The following is a 17,183-nucleotide window of genomic DNA, read 5'->3' as shown; positions in this document are numbered from 1 at the left end:
ATCCCACCCAGGCCCTCTCCCCTCTGCTCTATCCCTATAATCCCATGCATTTCCCATGGCCAATCCAACTAACCTACACATCTTTAGACACCAAGGGGCAATTTAGCATGGCCAATCCACCTAACCTGCACATTTTTGGATTGTGTGAGGAAACTGGAGCACTCGGAGGAAACCCACGTAGACAAGGGAAGAGCGTGCAAACTGCACACAGTCAAGACTGGAATCCAACCCAGGTCCCTGGCGCTGTGACGTAGCAGTGCTAACCACCATGCTGGTCCATATTTCAGAGATAAATTTACTTCATGTGTTTAGCGACATGTCAAATTGGTGACTGCAGGTAAATGGAGTGGACGTACAGACCTAACATCATCTAATTAATAGTGGTATTACTGCTAGACTATTAATCCAGAAACTCAGCTAATGTTCTGGGGACCTGGATTCGAATCCCGCCACGGCAGATGGTGGAATTTGAATTTAATAAAAAATATCTGGAATATTTGAAACCATTGTCGATTGTTGGAAAAACCCATCTGGGTCACTAATGTCCATTAGTGAAGGAAATCTGCCGTCCTTACCTGGTCTGGCCTACATGTGACTCCAGAACCACAGCAATGTGGTTGACTCTAAACTGCCCTCGGGTAACTAGGGATGGGCAATAAATGCTGGCCAGCCAGCGATGCCCATGTCCCAGGAATGAATAAGAAAGGCAATAGAATAGTGGAGTAGGCTCAAGATGCCTATGGGCCTATTTCTGCTCCTATGATGTATTATCATTGTTATCCATTATCATTGACTAGAGGAAATCTTAAAAAATCCTTCCAACATACGCCAATGGTAGACGGTGAAAGTGGGAGCGATTCCTGATGCCATGCTTAATTGAGGAGTGGCGCTCCTCAAGCTGACACCCTCTTCCAACAGGCCAGTGACCTGATCTGGGAAAACCTTACTATGGGAACAGGTGAGAGTATGCCTTGCACACCACAAGGTGCGGGAAGAGAAACAACAACAATGACATTGCTATCAAGTGTTGATTTAAGTTTGCAACCAAAGGAATTCTATAATTTTGAAGACATACCTGATTTTTCAGAGCTAGTGAGTGAGTACTGCTGTAATGATATGTGTTGTTAAAATGTTGTTCATCATCTCTAACCATCTCACGGTTGCTTCCACCAGTTGACCCAACACCTTTGGGAAGGTATATTTTTTTTGATGATTCAACTTTGCAGAGTTCAATGACTTGAGATGGTGGGAAGCTGGAGCTTCCTTTCTTAAAGGACAAATGAGATAGAAACCCCTGATCCCATTTAAAAAAAACACTTGGACATGCACTCGAGGTTTCATAGATTGCAGGATGATAGGCTGCTGGAAGGTGGCGTACAGCTTTACTTAGCAAACACAAAGAAAGCCCACCAATGCCTCTACTTTCGCAGAAGACTAAGGAAATTTGGCATGTCAGCTACGACTCTCACCAACATTTACAGATGTACCATAGAAAGCATTTGTTCTGGTTCTATCACAGCTTGGTACGGCTCCTGCTCTGTCCAAGACCGCAAGAAACTACGAAGGGTTGTGTGAACGAAGCCCAGTCCATCACTCAAACCAGCCTCCCATCCATTGACTCTGTCTACAATGAAAGTTTATTTATTAGTGTTACAAGTAGGCTTACATTAACACTGCAATGAAGTTACTGTGAAAATCCCCTGAGTCGCCACACTCCGGTGCCTGTTCGGGTACACTGAGGGAGAATTTAGCATAGCCAATGCGCCTAACCAGCACATCTTTTGGACTGTGGGAGGAAACCCATGCAGACATGGGGAGAACGTGCAAACTGCACACAGACAGTGACCCAAGCTGGGAATCGAACTCAGGTCTCTGGTGCTGTGAGGCAGCAGTGCTAACCACTGTGCCGCCGTGCCGCCCCGCTGCCTCGGAAAAGCAGCCAGCATAATCAAGGACCCCATGCACCCCGGACATTCTCTCTTCCACCTTCTTCCTTCGGGAAAAAGATACGAAAGTCTGAGATCAAGCAGCAACTGATTCGAGAACAGCTTCTTCCCTGCTGCCACCAAACTTTTGAATGGACCTACCTCGCATTAAGCTGATTTTTCTCTGCACCCTAGTTATGACTGTAACACTACATTCTGCACTCTCTCCTTTCCTTCTCTATGAACGGTATGCTTTGTCCGTATAGCGCGCAAGAAACAATACTTTTCACTGTAAATACATGTGACAATAATAAATCAAATCAAAGGGCTGACTGACCTTCAGTGCTGTAAATCTTTCTTTGTTTCTAAGATTAACAGTTGTTCTGTTTGTAACACTTTTTGTAATGGATGAAATCCTGCTCTTCCACAATTCTTTCCAAGTTGCTAAAACATCAAACAACAAATATTTTTATTTATTCATAAGAGCCTTGAAATTCCAGTGTGCAGATTCTGTAATAAATACAAACTTAAACATGGGTGCGGTGAGAAAGGTCCTTATGGGACTATTTGATTTGATTTGATTTGATTTATTATTGTCACATGTATTAACATACAGTGAAAAGTATTGTTTCTTGCGCGCTATACAGACAAAGGATACCTTTCATAGAGAAGGAAAGGAGAGAGTGCAGAATGTAGTGTTACAGTCATAGCTAGGGTGTAGAGAAAGATCAACTTAATGCAAGGTAGGTCCATTCAAAAGTCTGACAGCAGCAGGGGAGAAGCTGTTCTTGAGTCGGTTGGTACGTGACCTCAGACTTTTGTATCTTTACCGACGGAAGAAGGTGGCAGAGAGAACATCGGGGTGCGTGGGGGTCCTTAATTATGCTGGCTGCTTTGCCGAGGCAGCGGGAAGTGTAGATAGAGTCAATGGATGGGAGGCTGGTTTGCCTGATGGATTGGGCTACATTCATGACCGTTTGTAGTTTCTTGCGATCTTGGGCAGAGCAGGAGCCATACCAAGCTGTGATACAACCAGAAAGAATGCTTTCTATGGTGCATCTGTAAATGTTGGTGAGAGTCGTAGCTGACATGCCAAACTTCCTTAGCCTCCTGAGAAAGTAGAGGCGTTGGTGGGCTTTCTTAACTATAGCGTCAGCGTGGAGCAAACCAGAACAGGTTGTTGGTGATTTGGACACCTAAAAGCTTGAAGCTCTCGACCATTTCTACTTCGTCCCCGTTGATGTAGACGGGGTATGTTCTCCACTACGCTTCCTGAAGTCGGTGACAATCTCCTTCGTTCTGTTGACATTGAGGGAATTTCTATTCTATGATGGACTATTTCTATTTTATAGTGACTTTCCGTGAAGTACTGAAATATTCTTTTGAAAGTAATATGGAAATTTTCAAGTTTTTTATGTTTAATGTTGAGGATGCTTTGTGAATTGAAGCAAATACAGAAAGTGCTGGTGGCACTCATCAGGTCTCCTAGGGAGAGAGGACAGATAATATTTCAGATGTAGACCTTTCCTTAGTTCTCTACCATTCATTGCAGATGGTGACTGATTTGACTCTGTGTTTGAAAGGTAGGGGAAATTTAGCAGCAGTTGATAAATGAGTGTGTTTGAAAATGAGTCACAGTTAAGTAGTGTTCCATCCCCACATGATTCACACCCATCCAGACCACACTGGGTTTCGTCGGAAGAAGTTGAGCATGAGTTGGCCACTAAACTAACAACTATGACCCTGTATATAACCCAAAGCACTTCACAGTACGTCAATTTGGGTGGCACGGTAGCACGGTGGTTAGCACTGCTGCTTCACAGCTCCAGGGACCTGGGTTCGATTCCCAGCTTGGGTCACTGTCTGTGTGGAGTTTGCACATTCTCCTCGTGTCTGCGTGGGTTTCCTCCGGGTGCTCCGGTTTCCTTCCACAGTCCAAAGATGTGCGGGTTAGGTTGATTGGCCATGCTAAAATTGCCCCTTAGTGTTCTGGGATGCGTAGGTCAGAGGGATTAGTGGGTAAAATATGTAGGGATATGGGGGTAGGGCCTGGGTGGGATTGTGGTCGGTGCAGACTCGATGGGCCAAATGGCCTCTTTCTGTACTGTAGAGTTTCTAATTGAAAAGTTGTGATGCTACGTACAATCAAAAGCAGCAAGTGGCAAATGCTGGACACCTGAAGCAAAAGAATTGTACCTGTGGATTTAAAAAAAAATCATTCATGGGACATGGGCGTCGCTGACTGGCCAGCATCTATTGTTCTTGAACTGAATGGCTTGCTAGGTTGTTTCAGAGGGCAATTGAGAGTCAACCACATTGCTGTGGGTCTGGAGTCACATGTAGGCCAGACCGGGTAAGGACAGCAGATTTCCTTCCCTAAACGACATTAGTGAACCAGATGAGTTTTTCCAACAATTGACAATGGTTTCATGGTCATCAGTAGATTCTTAATTCCAGATTTTTAAAAATTGAATTCAAATTCCACCATCTGCCGCGGCGGGATTCGAACCCGGGTCCCCAGAACATTAGCTGAGTTTCTGGATTAATAGTCTCGCGATAATACCACTCAGCCATCATCTCCCCAGAGACCACTTTTCATAGTTTTTGCTCAATGTGTGGAGGTGCCGGCGTTCGACTGGGGTGGGCACACCATTTGGCCTGGGTTTGCAAAATCCTACTCACTGTCCTGGCTTGGGACAATTCACATCTTTTTAACCTGTGATTATCCCTCTCTCCACTTGCATTGTCTGTACCTGTAAAGACTTGATTACCTGAAAAGAGTCGCATTCCAACCATTATCTTGCAATTGTGTCTTTGTCTATATATGCCATGTTTGTGAAACTTACCTCTCCGCTCACCTGATGAAGGAGCAGCACTCTGAAATCTCGCAATTCCAAATAAACCTGTTGGACTTTAACCTGGTGTTGTGAGACTTCTTACTTTGTTCAATGCTGGAAGGGTTGCAGCCCCACTTCCCCCTAACGGAAGGGGCTGTGCTTCAAATTCTGGCTCCCCTTCTGATCACATCCAAAATCTTTGAGTATCCATTGCAAATTGGCGTGGGAATGTTAGAAGAACTCCCCGTGGATCCGCTCCTAGAGATGACAATTTACAGGTAAAAGCAAATTTGCTGTGGATGCTGGAATCTGGAACAAAAACAGAAAATGCTGGAAAATCTCAGCAGGTCTGACAGCGTCTGTGGGGAGAGAGAATAGAGCCAACGTTTTGAGTCTGGATGACTCCCCATAAGATGCTCATTAAACTGAGGCCCTGTCTATTTTCTTGCAGGTGATTGTAAAATATCCTGTATACCACAAAGAAACAAGACTTTACACTGTATCCCAACAGCATGACAATAACAAATCAATTAAGCATAATTGAGGACCCCACGCACCCCGGACATTCTCTCTTCCACCTTCTTCCGTCAGGAAAAAGATACAAAAGTCTGAGGTCATGCACCAACCGACTCAAGAACAGCTTCTTTCCGGCTGCTGTCAGACTTTTGAATGGACCTACCTCGCAATAAGTTGATCTTTCTCTACATCCTATCTTTGATTTTGATTTGATTTATTATTGTCACATGTATTAACATACAGTGAAAAGTATTGTTTCTTGTGTGTTACACAGACAAAGCATACCGTTCATAGAGAAGGAAAGGAGAGAGTGCAGAATGTAGTGTTACATTCATAGCTAGGGTATAAAGATCAACTTAATGCAAGATAAGTCCATTCAAAAGTCTGACAGCCACAGGGAAGAAGCTCTTGACCCTTTCTACTTCGTCCCTGTTGATTTAGACAGGGTTATGTTCTCCTCTACGCTTCCTGAAGTCGATGACAATCTCCTTCACTTTGTTGACATTGAGGGAGAGGTTATTGTTGCCGCACCAGTTGACCAGATTCTCTATCTCATTCCTGTACTCTGTCTTGTCATTGTTTGGGATCCGACCCACTACGGTGGTGTCGTCAGCAAACTTGAAAATTGAATTGGAGGGGAATTTGGCCGCACAGTCATAGGTGTACAAGGAGTATAGTAGGGGGCTGAGAACACAGTCTTGTGGGGTACCGGTGTTGAGGATGATCATGGAGGTGGTGTTGTTGCCTATCCTTACTGATTGTGGTCTGTGAGTTAGGAAGTTCAGGATCCAGTCTATGACTGTAACACCACATTCTGCACTCTCTCCTTTCCTTCTCTATGTACGGTATGCTTTGTTTGTATAGTGCGTAATTAACAATATTTTTCACTGTATACTAATACATGTGACAATAATAAATCAAAGAAAGGGTATCAGTCTCCTGTTCGACCGGCTCTATCACCCCAGGAGGTAGCCTCTGCTGTACAACCTCCTGCGGCCAGGGGGCAGCACAGCTCAGCCCAACCGCTTGACAGAAAGCCCGCATCGTTACGTCATTGCCGGGCAGAGGCCCCGCCTCCGGAGCGCTCCGATTGGTGGAGCCGGTGCGCCGGGCCAGGGCTCGCATTGCCATTGGGCGGCCGCCCTGTCAGTCAGAGGGGAGGCTGAGGTAATGCGCTAAGGGAGCAGCGGGCTCGGTGTTGGTGCTGGGTTCCTCCGGGGAGGGAGGGAGGACAGGCGGGAGGCGGCTCAGATACATCAGAAAGAAGGAAAAGATTCCCCATTTCACTGTCGTTTTGCAACACGAAAAGGTCGGAAATTTGCATTTGGAGCTTGGGGCGGACTTGCGGCGGGAGAGTATCCGGGCCGATGGAGTGGATACAAAGTGTCGGCGGGCGCGGCTGGTGCTGAGAATGAGTTTGGAGCCATTGGTTACAATTGTATCCACCCGCAGGCGGCGGTAACATTGTTACCCCCCACTCCCCAGCCCAGCGGCTGCTCAGCTCGGCCCCTCTGCCCACTGCTCACCAGGGTAAGTCCGATAGAGATATGATGTTTGATTTGATTTATTATTGTCACATGGATTATACAGTGAATATATAAGTAGCTGATGTGTATATATGTGTGTTGGAGGAGGGCTGGCGCCTCCATTCTCTCATCCACACCTCCCCTCCCTTACATTCCTCTCAATCCCACCCCCAATTCCCCTAATATTCCCCTCAATCCCATCCATACCCCCCTTTCCCCTCCTTATATTCCCCTCCATCTTGCCCACAACCCAACCCCCCCCCCCCCTTCAGTGGGATCGCACTGTGCTCCCTCTCTCTCTCTACCCCAGGAGTCTCTCCAACAAGGACAACAATCCGATTGTGAATTCGTCCTGAAGTTTAACCCCCTCTCCCCATTTAAAAACTCATCTGTAATATGTATATCTGTGAGTGTGTTTAAAAACTTCCTCTGTAGGTAGAACGTGTTTTCTTTATAAAGTTTCAGTCTAGGCTTCATTTTGTTATCTTTTTAGATGTGATTATATTTCCCGCATTAGGAAGATGTCAGGGACATAATTGATTTGTTTTGTCTCATTGCAGATCAAGGGCGTGTGTGCCTTATATATATTTTTTTTTTAAAAAGCTGACTCCAAGACCTGGTTGCTATTGCGTGATATTTGTAATATAATTAGAAAATAAAAAGGAAAATACTTTGTGTTTAGGGCTGGAAGGTTGAACCTTTCATTTTCGAGATCTGCCGCCACTTGCGTGTGAAGAACTGTTTTTCTGAAGGTCTGGTTTTGTTGTTAATTTTCCTCAGGAAAATTTTGGGATGTTTTTGAACATCTATCAGTCTGACTGCAGTCCCCGAGCTGGCAGCCATGTTGGAGGAGAAGGAACAGCTGGAAAAGTCAGCAAAACATCAGTGGCGGCAGCCCTTTTTTTTCCCCTGTGTGTGTGTGAGAGAGAGAGAGAGAGAGATAGAGAGCTCTAGTTAATTAAACTCCCCATTGTCATCTTTTGCTACAGGGACTGATCGCTGTGAGTGAGAGAACGGCACAAAGAGCAAGATGTCTGGGGCATCTGTCAAAGTGGCGGTGCGGGTCAGACCCTTCAACTCCAGGGAGACTGGCAAGGATTCCAAATGCATTATCCAGATGCAGGGCAGCTCCACCAGTAAGTGAAGGCTGCAACACCCAGACCCTTCCACCATCTCCCCCTCCATTTCCCCCCACCCCCCCCCCCTTCTCCCTGCACCTCAGCACCACTGCGTCACTCCCATTCAGTGCTTCTGCTGTGCCCTGCTGCAGATTTTCACCGCTGCACTGTTACAAGGCATCATGTTGATTTAATGTGTAGAGGCTGACTATAAGCATAGGCCTTTCTTTAAGAACGCAGTAAATTGCGAATCCTGTTACAATGTACGGGTGGTATATATTTTTTAGTTCACATTCGTGTCCTAAAGTGGCCGTAAAACAGCCTTTTTTTCTGTACCATTTTAGCATCCGTAGACATCTGCAGTAAAAATGAATTTAAATTGCACCGACCTAGCTAATAGTCATTAATTTTCCTTTTTGGTATTTGAAATGCTGTACATTTTGATTTCTGTCACTGCTCCACTTGTGCAAAGGAGTCAAAACAGATTTGGTAACTGGAGTAAATTCGAGCCACCCACAAGTTGTCCATTTATCAGCAAAGGAGGTGAATGGATTTTGTCAACAATTAAAATCTGAAGAATGTGTAGCTGGGGTGGAAAAGAAATCTTGTGTATCTTTACATGTCGTACTTCCGGTAACTGAAATTTGTCGTCATGGATTTGTGATTTAAATGGCAGCCAAGGAAAGATTGAATGGGTTTGTTTACAAGCTGTGAACACCCTCCTGGTGGGTTAGTTTGTGAAACCGGTCAGTGTAGCATTTTCATAGAATCCCTACGATGCAGAAGGAGGCCATTCGGCCCATCGAGTCTGCACCAACCACAATCCCCATAACCCTACTTATTTACCCTACTAACCACCTGACACTAGGGTCTATTTACCAAGGCCAATCCACCTAACCCGCACATCTTTGGACTGTGGGAGGAAACCGGAGCACCCGGAGGAAACCCACGTAGACATGGGGAGAACATACAGACAGTGACCCAAGCCGGGAGTCGAACACGGGTCCCTGGCGCTGTGAGGCAGCAGTGCTAACCACTGTGCCACCCCTGGCGTTTTAACGTGTAGTTGCTACATTTATCAAAAGTACACATAAAAATATACACAATGTAACGGTGCTGAGCCCTGATTCTTCCTGCTGCCAAATAGACATGCATTCAGTGTTGGGATTATATTTCGACAGAGCAAGATTGCATCTACAGGCTGGTTTATATGTCAGAATGGATTTTAATATTGCACATTCAGATCTTTGTGTAATTTGCATTTCAAAATGTTCCAGCGCTGCCATGGAATTATTTTGGGATTTTTACCTTGCGTATTTCTGATCCCGTTTGTTTTGATCTGGGATTCCAAGCATGTTTGAGTCCTGTACAGGCTGGGCTGGCAGGTGGGGGAGGGACAGACTTCACTGCATTCATCCCTGTGTGGACTATCCAGATGATGATGCTTTAGTGGAATGTGGCAAACAACAAATTGACTCCTGTACCAAGCTGAAAAGCCTCCCCCTTTTTTTAAAAAAGAAAATACGTCTATATGGGGGAAAAATATCTTTGTTTTCATTGGCTAGGGAAAACATTGTCACAGATGCAGAATGGAAAGATGGCAGGAAGCCTGGTCTCCACACATGGTCAGATTTGACTGCATATCGTGCAGACTGGTGCAAGTAATCAGCACATGGTGCATTGCTGAGCGAGGGCAGGTATTCTGGGCAGAATCCTGCATGTTTTTAATAACAACATTGATTGAGTTATTCTCTTATGTCTTGTTTTATTATCAAATTTCTCTTCTGGGCTCCACATCACATAGCCTGGGAACCAATGACCACAAGTTGAATTCTTTTCATTTGCTCGCTGTGCTGAGGTGATCTCACTGAAAGGGAAATTGTTTGTGAATGATGTTAAACGTAATTTAAATTTTCACTCATTCCTTGTGACGTTGGCTGAAGTTTACCGCCTGAATAATCTTGTACTGCCAAATTTGATCATTCATTTTGCCATTAACTAATTGATTTGTATATCTGATTTCAACATGTATGGCTGTGACCAAATAGTTACTTGTGCTATAAGCAACTTGCACTTATAAATCGTCAATAACATTGTAAAATGTCCCAGAGTGATTCACAGCGGCAAGATCAAAAAAAAATGAGACTTGGAGCCACATGTGGAGCTATTAGGGATGGTGACCAAAAGATTTAGGTTTTAAGGTCATGGAGGAGGAAAGAGAGAATGGAAGGTTCAGGATTGTAATTCCAGAACTTGGCACCCAGGAACGGAAGGAATGGTTTGAAGTTTATTTATTAGTGTCACAAGTAGGTTTACATTAACACTGCGATGAAGTTACTGTGAAAATCCTCTAGTCGCCACACTCTGGTGTCTGTTCAGGTACACTGAGGGAGAATTTAGCATGGCCAATGCACCTAACCAGCACGTCTTTCGGACTGTGGGAGGAAACCGGAGCATCCATGCAGACACTGGGAGAAGGCGCAAACTCCGCACAGACAGTGTCCTGAGGCCAGAAATTGAAGCAGGTCCCTGGCGCTGTGAGGCAGTAGTGTTAACCGCCATGCCACCCCCACCGTGCGCGCCTCGAGCTGAATGGCCACTTATAATGGCGATTTAAAATTCGTGATGCTCAAGAGACTAGAATTGAAGGCAGTTGTAGGGCTGAAGGAAACTACAGAGATAAGAGGGGTACCGTTGTGGAGGGATTTGAAAAGAAGGTTGAGAATTTTAAAAATGACGTTTTTTTCCCGTTCATGTGATGTGGGCGTCGCTGATTGGGCCAGCATTTATTGTCCATCTCTGAGGGCAGTTGAGAGTCCACCACAAGGCTGTGGGTCTGGACTCGCATGTAGGCCAGACCAGGTGAGAACGAGGGATTTCCTTCCCTAAAGGATATGGATGAACCAGATGGGTTTTTATGACAATCGACAACGGTTTCATGGTCATCAGTAGACTTTTTGATTCCAAATTTTTATTGAATTCAAATTTCACCATCTGCCATGGTGGGATTTGAGCCCAGATCCCCAGAATATTACCCTGGGCCTCTGGATTACTAGTCCAGCAACCATACCACTAGGCCACTGCCTCCCATAAAGTACAATTTGACTGGGCGCCAATGTAAGTCAGTGAATGCAGAGGTGATGGGTGAGCAAGTTAGGGAGCGGGCAGCAGAGTTTTGCATGACTTCCAGTATAATGTGATGCTAGCCAAAAAATGCATTAGAGTAGAAAGGTCTCTGTGGCAAAGGTAGGAAACCTCCAACTGTGAGACTTCACTGCACTGTAGGATCTACTGATGAAAATTACTTATTGCTGGTGACAATATACTGTCTAACCATCACTGTATAATTTCCTTTCTCAAAATTCTTTATCCAGAAATATGTCATGTGGATTTCTGATGCTGAGTAGAGAAAGCTCAAATCATTTGAATCATAGGCCAATTGGTTAAATTATATTCTCTGAACAAATTCAAACCTTTCTATGCACTAGCTGTGAAAATATACCAAAGACTCGAGATTTTAATGCATTTTAGGGAAAGATGTTTACTGTTCAATGACTTAGCAGAAAAGTGCGGATCCTACATTTCTCATTGTAAATATCAGCTGGCTCTTGGCCTTCACTCTCTACCCATTGGGATGTTCAGCAATTGGTCTAATAGCTGCAGCAGATAATGTCTTAATCATACTCACTCATCCACGCAATGTCCCCAGGTTCTGATAGCTGAGTGGGTGAAGCACCACCTGGTGCGGCACTAAACTGTACAGGATGGCATGGTGGCATAGTGGCTAGCACTGCTGCCTCACAGCACCGGAGAACCAGGTTCAATTCCAGCCTTGAGTGACTGTGTGGAGTCTACACGTCCTCCCCGTGTCTGCGAGGGTTTCCTCCGGGTGCTCCGGTTTCCTCCCACACTCCAAAAGATGTGCAGGTTGGGTGGATGGTGTCCAAAGATGTGTAGGTTAGGTGAATTGGCCATGGTAAATGCATGAAGTTATGGGGATAGGGCAGGGGAGGGGGTAGGCTTGGGAGACTTTCGGAGTGCCGGTGCAGACGCAATGGGCCTCCTCCTGTATTGTAGGAATTCTATGGATCGGACAGAGGGCCTTAGCTTTGCTTTGTTGCCTCTGTTGAGCAAGATGATGTTGTGGTGCTATTGTTTGCATTGGGCTGGAGAGAAAGTCAGCCTGAGGTCTTGATCCTGCAGTTAATTGGAATGGAAGATGAACTTGACTGTGAAACTCAGCATTCCTTAACTTCACACATGAGGGATGGTCAGTTCTTTTCCTTTACTTTTGCATGAGATGTGGACATTGCTGCCAAGGCCAGCATTGGTTACCCATCCCTAATTACCCTTCACTGAAACAGCCCACGAGTTAACCACATTGCTGTGGGTCTAGAGTCACATGGGCCAGGTAAGGGTAAGGGCATTAGCGACCCAGATGAGATTTTAATAGTTTCATGGTCACCATTACTAAGACTAGCTTTATAATTCAGATTTATTAATAGAATTTAAATTCCACAAGCTGCCACGGTGAGATTTGAACCTGTGTTCCCAGAGTATTAACTCCGACCCCTGGACCGCTAGTCCAGTGATGTTTCCACGACATCACCCTCTCTCTCTATGGCGATGGGAGGATGGTGGGATCCGTGGAGTTGCACCTGGTGAAAGTTGGCATGTGCAGTATGGAACTTGTACTTTCTTCCAGCCTAAGTAGGAGCACAAATCCTGAAACTTTTCTTTTTCTATTGTGAATGATGATTTATTGAGATTTTTATTTAATGGCAACAAATTAACGCTGCGGTTGGTTGTCATCGACTCAATTATAGGTTATTTGAGCCAACAGTATTTGGAGGGTGGCGAACTTTTGGCAGATTAAATGAGAATTTACTTTAATTGTGTTGCAAAACATACAATTTACTCTGGGAAAATAAAGATGCCAAGCTGTTAGTTTTACCCCTGGAAGTACTTTTCATTGTGCAGGGGGTGCTGTGGAAATTTAAACATAATGAGTGTTATGAGTAATATATAAAAATGATTCCATCTGCTCAGGTTTATGTGTTGAATTTAAATTACTCTGACTTTTTCATTCAACCTCCAATTATCCTCCTCACTTTGTCACATTCAACCTTTACATTCCACCCGGAGTATCCTCTGGGGTATTACAATTGTGTTTTTTTTTCAAAATCAGAATGCCTAAATAGACTTGAGATGACATCTTAAATGCAAGAACCAAATCTGAGGAGGCTGTCACGAGGCCAGAAAATATATCATGCCCTTGGTCTTACTTCCGGGCCAATTGAAAATTGGTGCTGTATGCTAATTATGATAGTCAGGAAAGATATTGGGTTTTAATATGTACAGATGGATTACACCTTGGAAGCCCTTAATACTGGCAGTTGACTCTGCTTCACCTGACTGTTTGCAGTGCAGAAAGAAGCTGTTCGGCCTCTTGTATGTATGCCAGGCCTCTGCGATCAGCCACTCCCCCTTCCTCTTCCCAAAGTCCTGCAAGGTTTTTCTCTCGAGTACATATTCAATTTTGAAAATCAGGATTTAACCTGCCTTCAGAGCGGCACAGTGGTTAGCACTTGCTGCCTCACTGCGCCAGGGACCTGGGTTCAATTCCGGCCTTGGGTGGCTGTCTATGTAGGATTTGCACGTTCTCCCCGTGTCTGCATGGATTTCCTCTGGGTGCTCCGGTTTCCTCCCACACTGCAAAAATGTGCGAGTTAAGTTGATTGGCCATGCGTGTCTGGGAGATTAGCAGGGTAAATATGTGGGGTTATGGGGATAGGGCCTGGGTGGGATTGTTGTTTTGCAGTCTCGATGGGCCGAATGGCCGCCTCCTGCTCTGTGAGGATTCTATGATTCACCACTCTCTCTCGTGCACTGCATTCCAGATCCTAACCTTGTCTGCAACGAGCTGCCAGAGGTAGTAGTAGAGGCGGGTACAATTTTGTCTTTTAAAAAGTGTTTAGACAGTTACTTGGGTAAGATGGGTTTAGAGGGATATGGGCCAGTTGGGACTAGCTTAGTGGTTTAAAAAAAGGGTGGCATGGACAAGTTGGGCCAAAGGGCCTGTTTCCTTGCTGTAAACCTCTATGACTCTAACCACTTGCTGCATTAAAAATGTTGTTCCTTGCCTCCAGCGTCATAATATTAGGAAACTGTCTATTTGACATGGGGCTAGTCAAGAAAATCAAGCTCAAGTTTAGATGAGGATAGATGCCTTTTGGAAAGGAATTTGCGTCTTTCACACAACTTTTTTTTAAATGAAGTAATTGAGCTCAAATAGCTTCCTGATTCTTTGAGACTTGTTCTTGTGGTTTGACTTCAGTGGGTACCCTTGAGTGCACCAGACTCTCTTAAGGTACTTCCAGCCATCATTATTCATTTGCAAAACATGTCTTGCCCACCCTGGTGCCCTAAACCCAATGCAGCAGTTCCTAACGTGACTAGAAATCCACTCTCAATCTTTTAGCCCCCTTATTACCTTAGGGCCCATTTTTTTTTCCATTACAGTTTACATACAGAGAGCTTGGGGATGCTCCTAAGAAGAGCAGCTGGTGTACACAGCCTCCTTGATCAGTGTACTACTTGTATGAGAATGATCATGCATAGACTGGAGTGCTTTGTGTGTGTGTGTGTGTCTGGGGGAGTGAGCTTCCTTCTTTCATAATATGAATATTTTAAACTGCCTGCCTCAAAGGTAGGGCGGCACAGTGGTTAGCACTGCTGCCTCACAGCACCAGGGACCCGGGTTCAATTCCAGCCTCGGGTCACTGTCTGTTTGGAGTTTGCACATGCTCCCCATGTGTGTGCGTGGGTTTCCCCTGGGTGCTCCGGTTTCCTCCCACAGTCCAAAGATGTGTGGATTAGATGGATTGGCCATGCTAAATTGCCCCTTAGTGTCAGGGGATTAGCAGGGTAAATATGTTGGGTTGTGGGGATAGGGCCTGGGTGGGATTGTGGTTGGTGCAGACTGGAGGGGGCAATTGGCCTCCTTCCGCACTGTAGGGATTCTATGAAGGTGACCTTCTTGAAATGAGGGGCACTTTATAAATATAATATGTCCCAAGACATTTCACAGGAAGGTGAACAAAGAATGACACCGGGCCACATGGGAAATATTGGGTCAGATGACCCAACCATAATTTTTGGTATGCTGTCTTTGGTGTAATGCTCTTTAAGGGCAGTAGCCCATAAAATTTATTTATTTATTGTCACAAGTAGGCTTACATTAACACTGCAATGAAGTTACCGTGAAAATCCCCTAGTCGCCACACTCCTGCACCTGTTCGGGAACACTGAGGGAGAATTTAGCATGGCCAATGTACCCTAACCAGCACGTCTTTCCAACTGTGGGAGGAAACTGGAGCACCCGGAGAAAACCCACACAGACACAAGTAGAACGTGCTAACTCCGCACAGACAGTGACCCAAGCCCGGAATTGAACCCGGGTCCCTGGCGCTGAGGCAGCAGTGCTGACCACTGTGCCGCCGTGCCGCCCCAATGAATGCAATGTATAAAAACATGCAGCACAGAAGGAGGTCACTCGGCCCATTGTCCATCTGCTGGTTCTTTGAAAGGGCTTTATCGTCCCACTTCTCTGCTTTTCACCACATCCCTTCCTGTCTTGACGTACGTATCCAATAGATAGTGGAAACATTAAAAAAAATGGACTTGAATTTAGTATGCACCTGGCATATTCACTTGGAGCTGTAAAGCAATTAAAAGGAAATCCAGTCATGACCTTGGAGCCTGAACTTTATTAGCAACTATAATTGCTGAATTATTTAATAACTTTTCCTTTTTGACTACTTTCTCACAGGAAAGCAGTAATATTAAAGGGACAGACCAGATTAACAACCATTTAAAACCGCGCTCAAAACACGTGGTCAATACTGCATAAAACAATTGGTTAAATCAAAATGATAATGTTACCAACCTAAACCTTAACTGAGTAAAAAAGAAAGACTGCATCTTGAAAATGAACCAGTGTGGTCAAATTATTTAAAATACATGTTTTTTTTAAAAAGTGGCAATGCATTTTAAATTTGATTTTTTCATTGGTTCTCACAGACTTGTGATGAGTGACCAAAAGTTTTAATCAGTTGCTAAGTTTAGGTCCGAGGAGAGCGGACTGCTCTTTAAATTATAAATGTAACCATCCCTTCACCTGTGCTTTAGGAAGAGCCTTGAACATTTATTTTTTAAAAATATTTAATTTACGACTTGGCTTGCGTAGCGTACACTAAATGCAGAAAAGCTCAGACAGTATAATATTCAGTAAAATAAAGTTGGATTTTTAAAGGCGCTGGTGTTGTTATTGGACATCCGTAACCTTGGGTTGTGTGAACTGCTCCCCTCAAGTTGTTGTCGTTTTGTTATCAGATTCACCTTTATTTCCTATCCTTTGATTTAATTTATTTTCACATGTATTAACATACAGTGAAAAATATTGTTTCTTGCGTGTTATACAGACAAAACATACCGTTCATAGAGAAGGAAAGGAGAGAATGCAGAATGTAGTGTTACAGTCATAGCTAGGGTGTGGAGAAAGATCAACTTAATGCGAGGTAGGTCCATTCAAAAGTCTGACAGCAGCAGGGAAGAAGCTGTTCTTGAATCGGTTGGTACGTGACCTCAGACTTTTGTATCTTTTTCTTGAAGGAAGAAGGTGGAAGAGAGAATGCGTGGGGTCCTTAATTATGCTGGCTGCTTTGTCGAGGCAGTGGGAAGTGTAGACAGAGTCAATGGATGGGAGGCTGGTTTGCGTGATGGATTGGGCCACATTCATGACCTTTTGTGGTTCCTTGCGGTCTTGGGCAGAGCAGGAGCCATAATAAGCTGTGATACAACCAGAAAGAATGCTTTCTATGGTGCACCTGTAAAAGTTGGTGAGAGTCGTAGCTGACATGCCAAATTTCCTTGGTTTTCTGAGAAAGTAGAGGCGTTGGTGGGGCTTTCTTAACTATAGTGTCGGCATGGGGAGACCAGGACAGGTTGTTGGTGATCTGCACACCTAAAAACCTGAAGCTCTTGACCCTTTTTAGGCTTGCAACATTAAGCACATTTAACATGTGTTAGATACTCTATGCAGTCACAAATGGAAATTTCTAGTTTAAGGGAGCTGATAGGCCCCTCCCATGTTTGAGGTGGTTATTGAAGTGGTCTCTCCACCTGAGCCCAACAAAACCTTATAGTGTTTCGACTGTTGAAGTTGACTTGCTTGTGTGCTGATAATTAAATAGCAGTTTT

At 44.6% G+C, this 17,183-nt stretch overlaps 1 protein-coding gene across 10 annotated transcripts in view; it reads left to right on the top strand.

Moving 5' to 3' along the window:
- Positions 1-6,426: 6,426 nt before the first annotated feature.
- kif1b (kinesin family member 1B) overlaps positions 6,427-17,183 on the top strand; it is a 237,337-nt gene continuing 226,580 nt past the window's right edge. For all 10 annotated transcript variants that reach the window (XM_078238676.1, XM_078238673.1, XM_078238670.1 and 7 more), the window contains exons 1-2: positions 6,427-6,808; positions 7,794-7,940. In XM_078238676.1, coding sequence (XP_078094802.1) covers positions 7,835-7,940 — 106 coding nt within the window. In that variant the 5' untranslated portion in view covers positions 6,427-6,808; positions 7,794-7,834. The remainder of the gene's footprint in view (positions 6,809-7,793; positions 7,941-17,183) is intronic.

Source organism: Mustelus asterias, chromosome 22 (genome assembly GCF_964213995.1).
Source record: "Mustelus asterias chromosome 22, sMusAst1.hap1.1, whole genome shotgun sequence".
NCBI lineage: Eukaryota > Metazoa > Chordata > Chondrichthyes > Carcharhiniformes > Triakidae > Mustelus > Mustelus asterias.
Note: the sequence above shows the minus strand (reverse complement) of the source record. Positions and strands in the feature narration are given on the sequence as shown.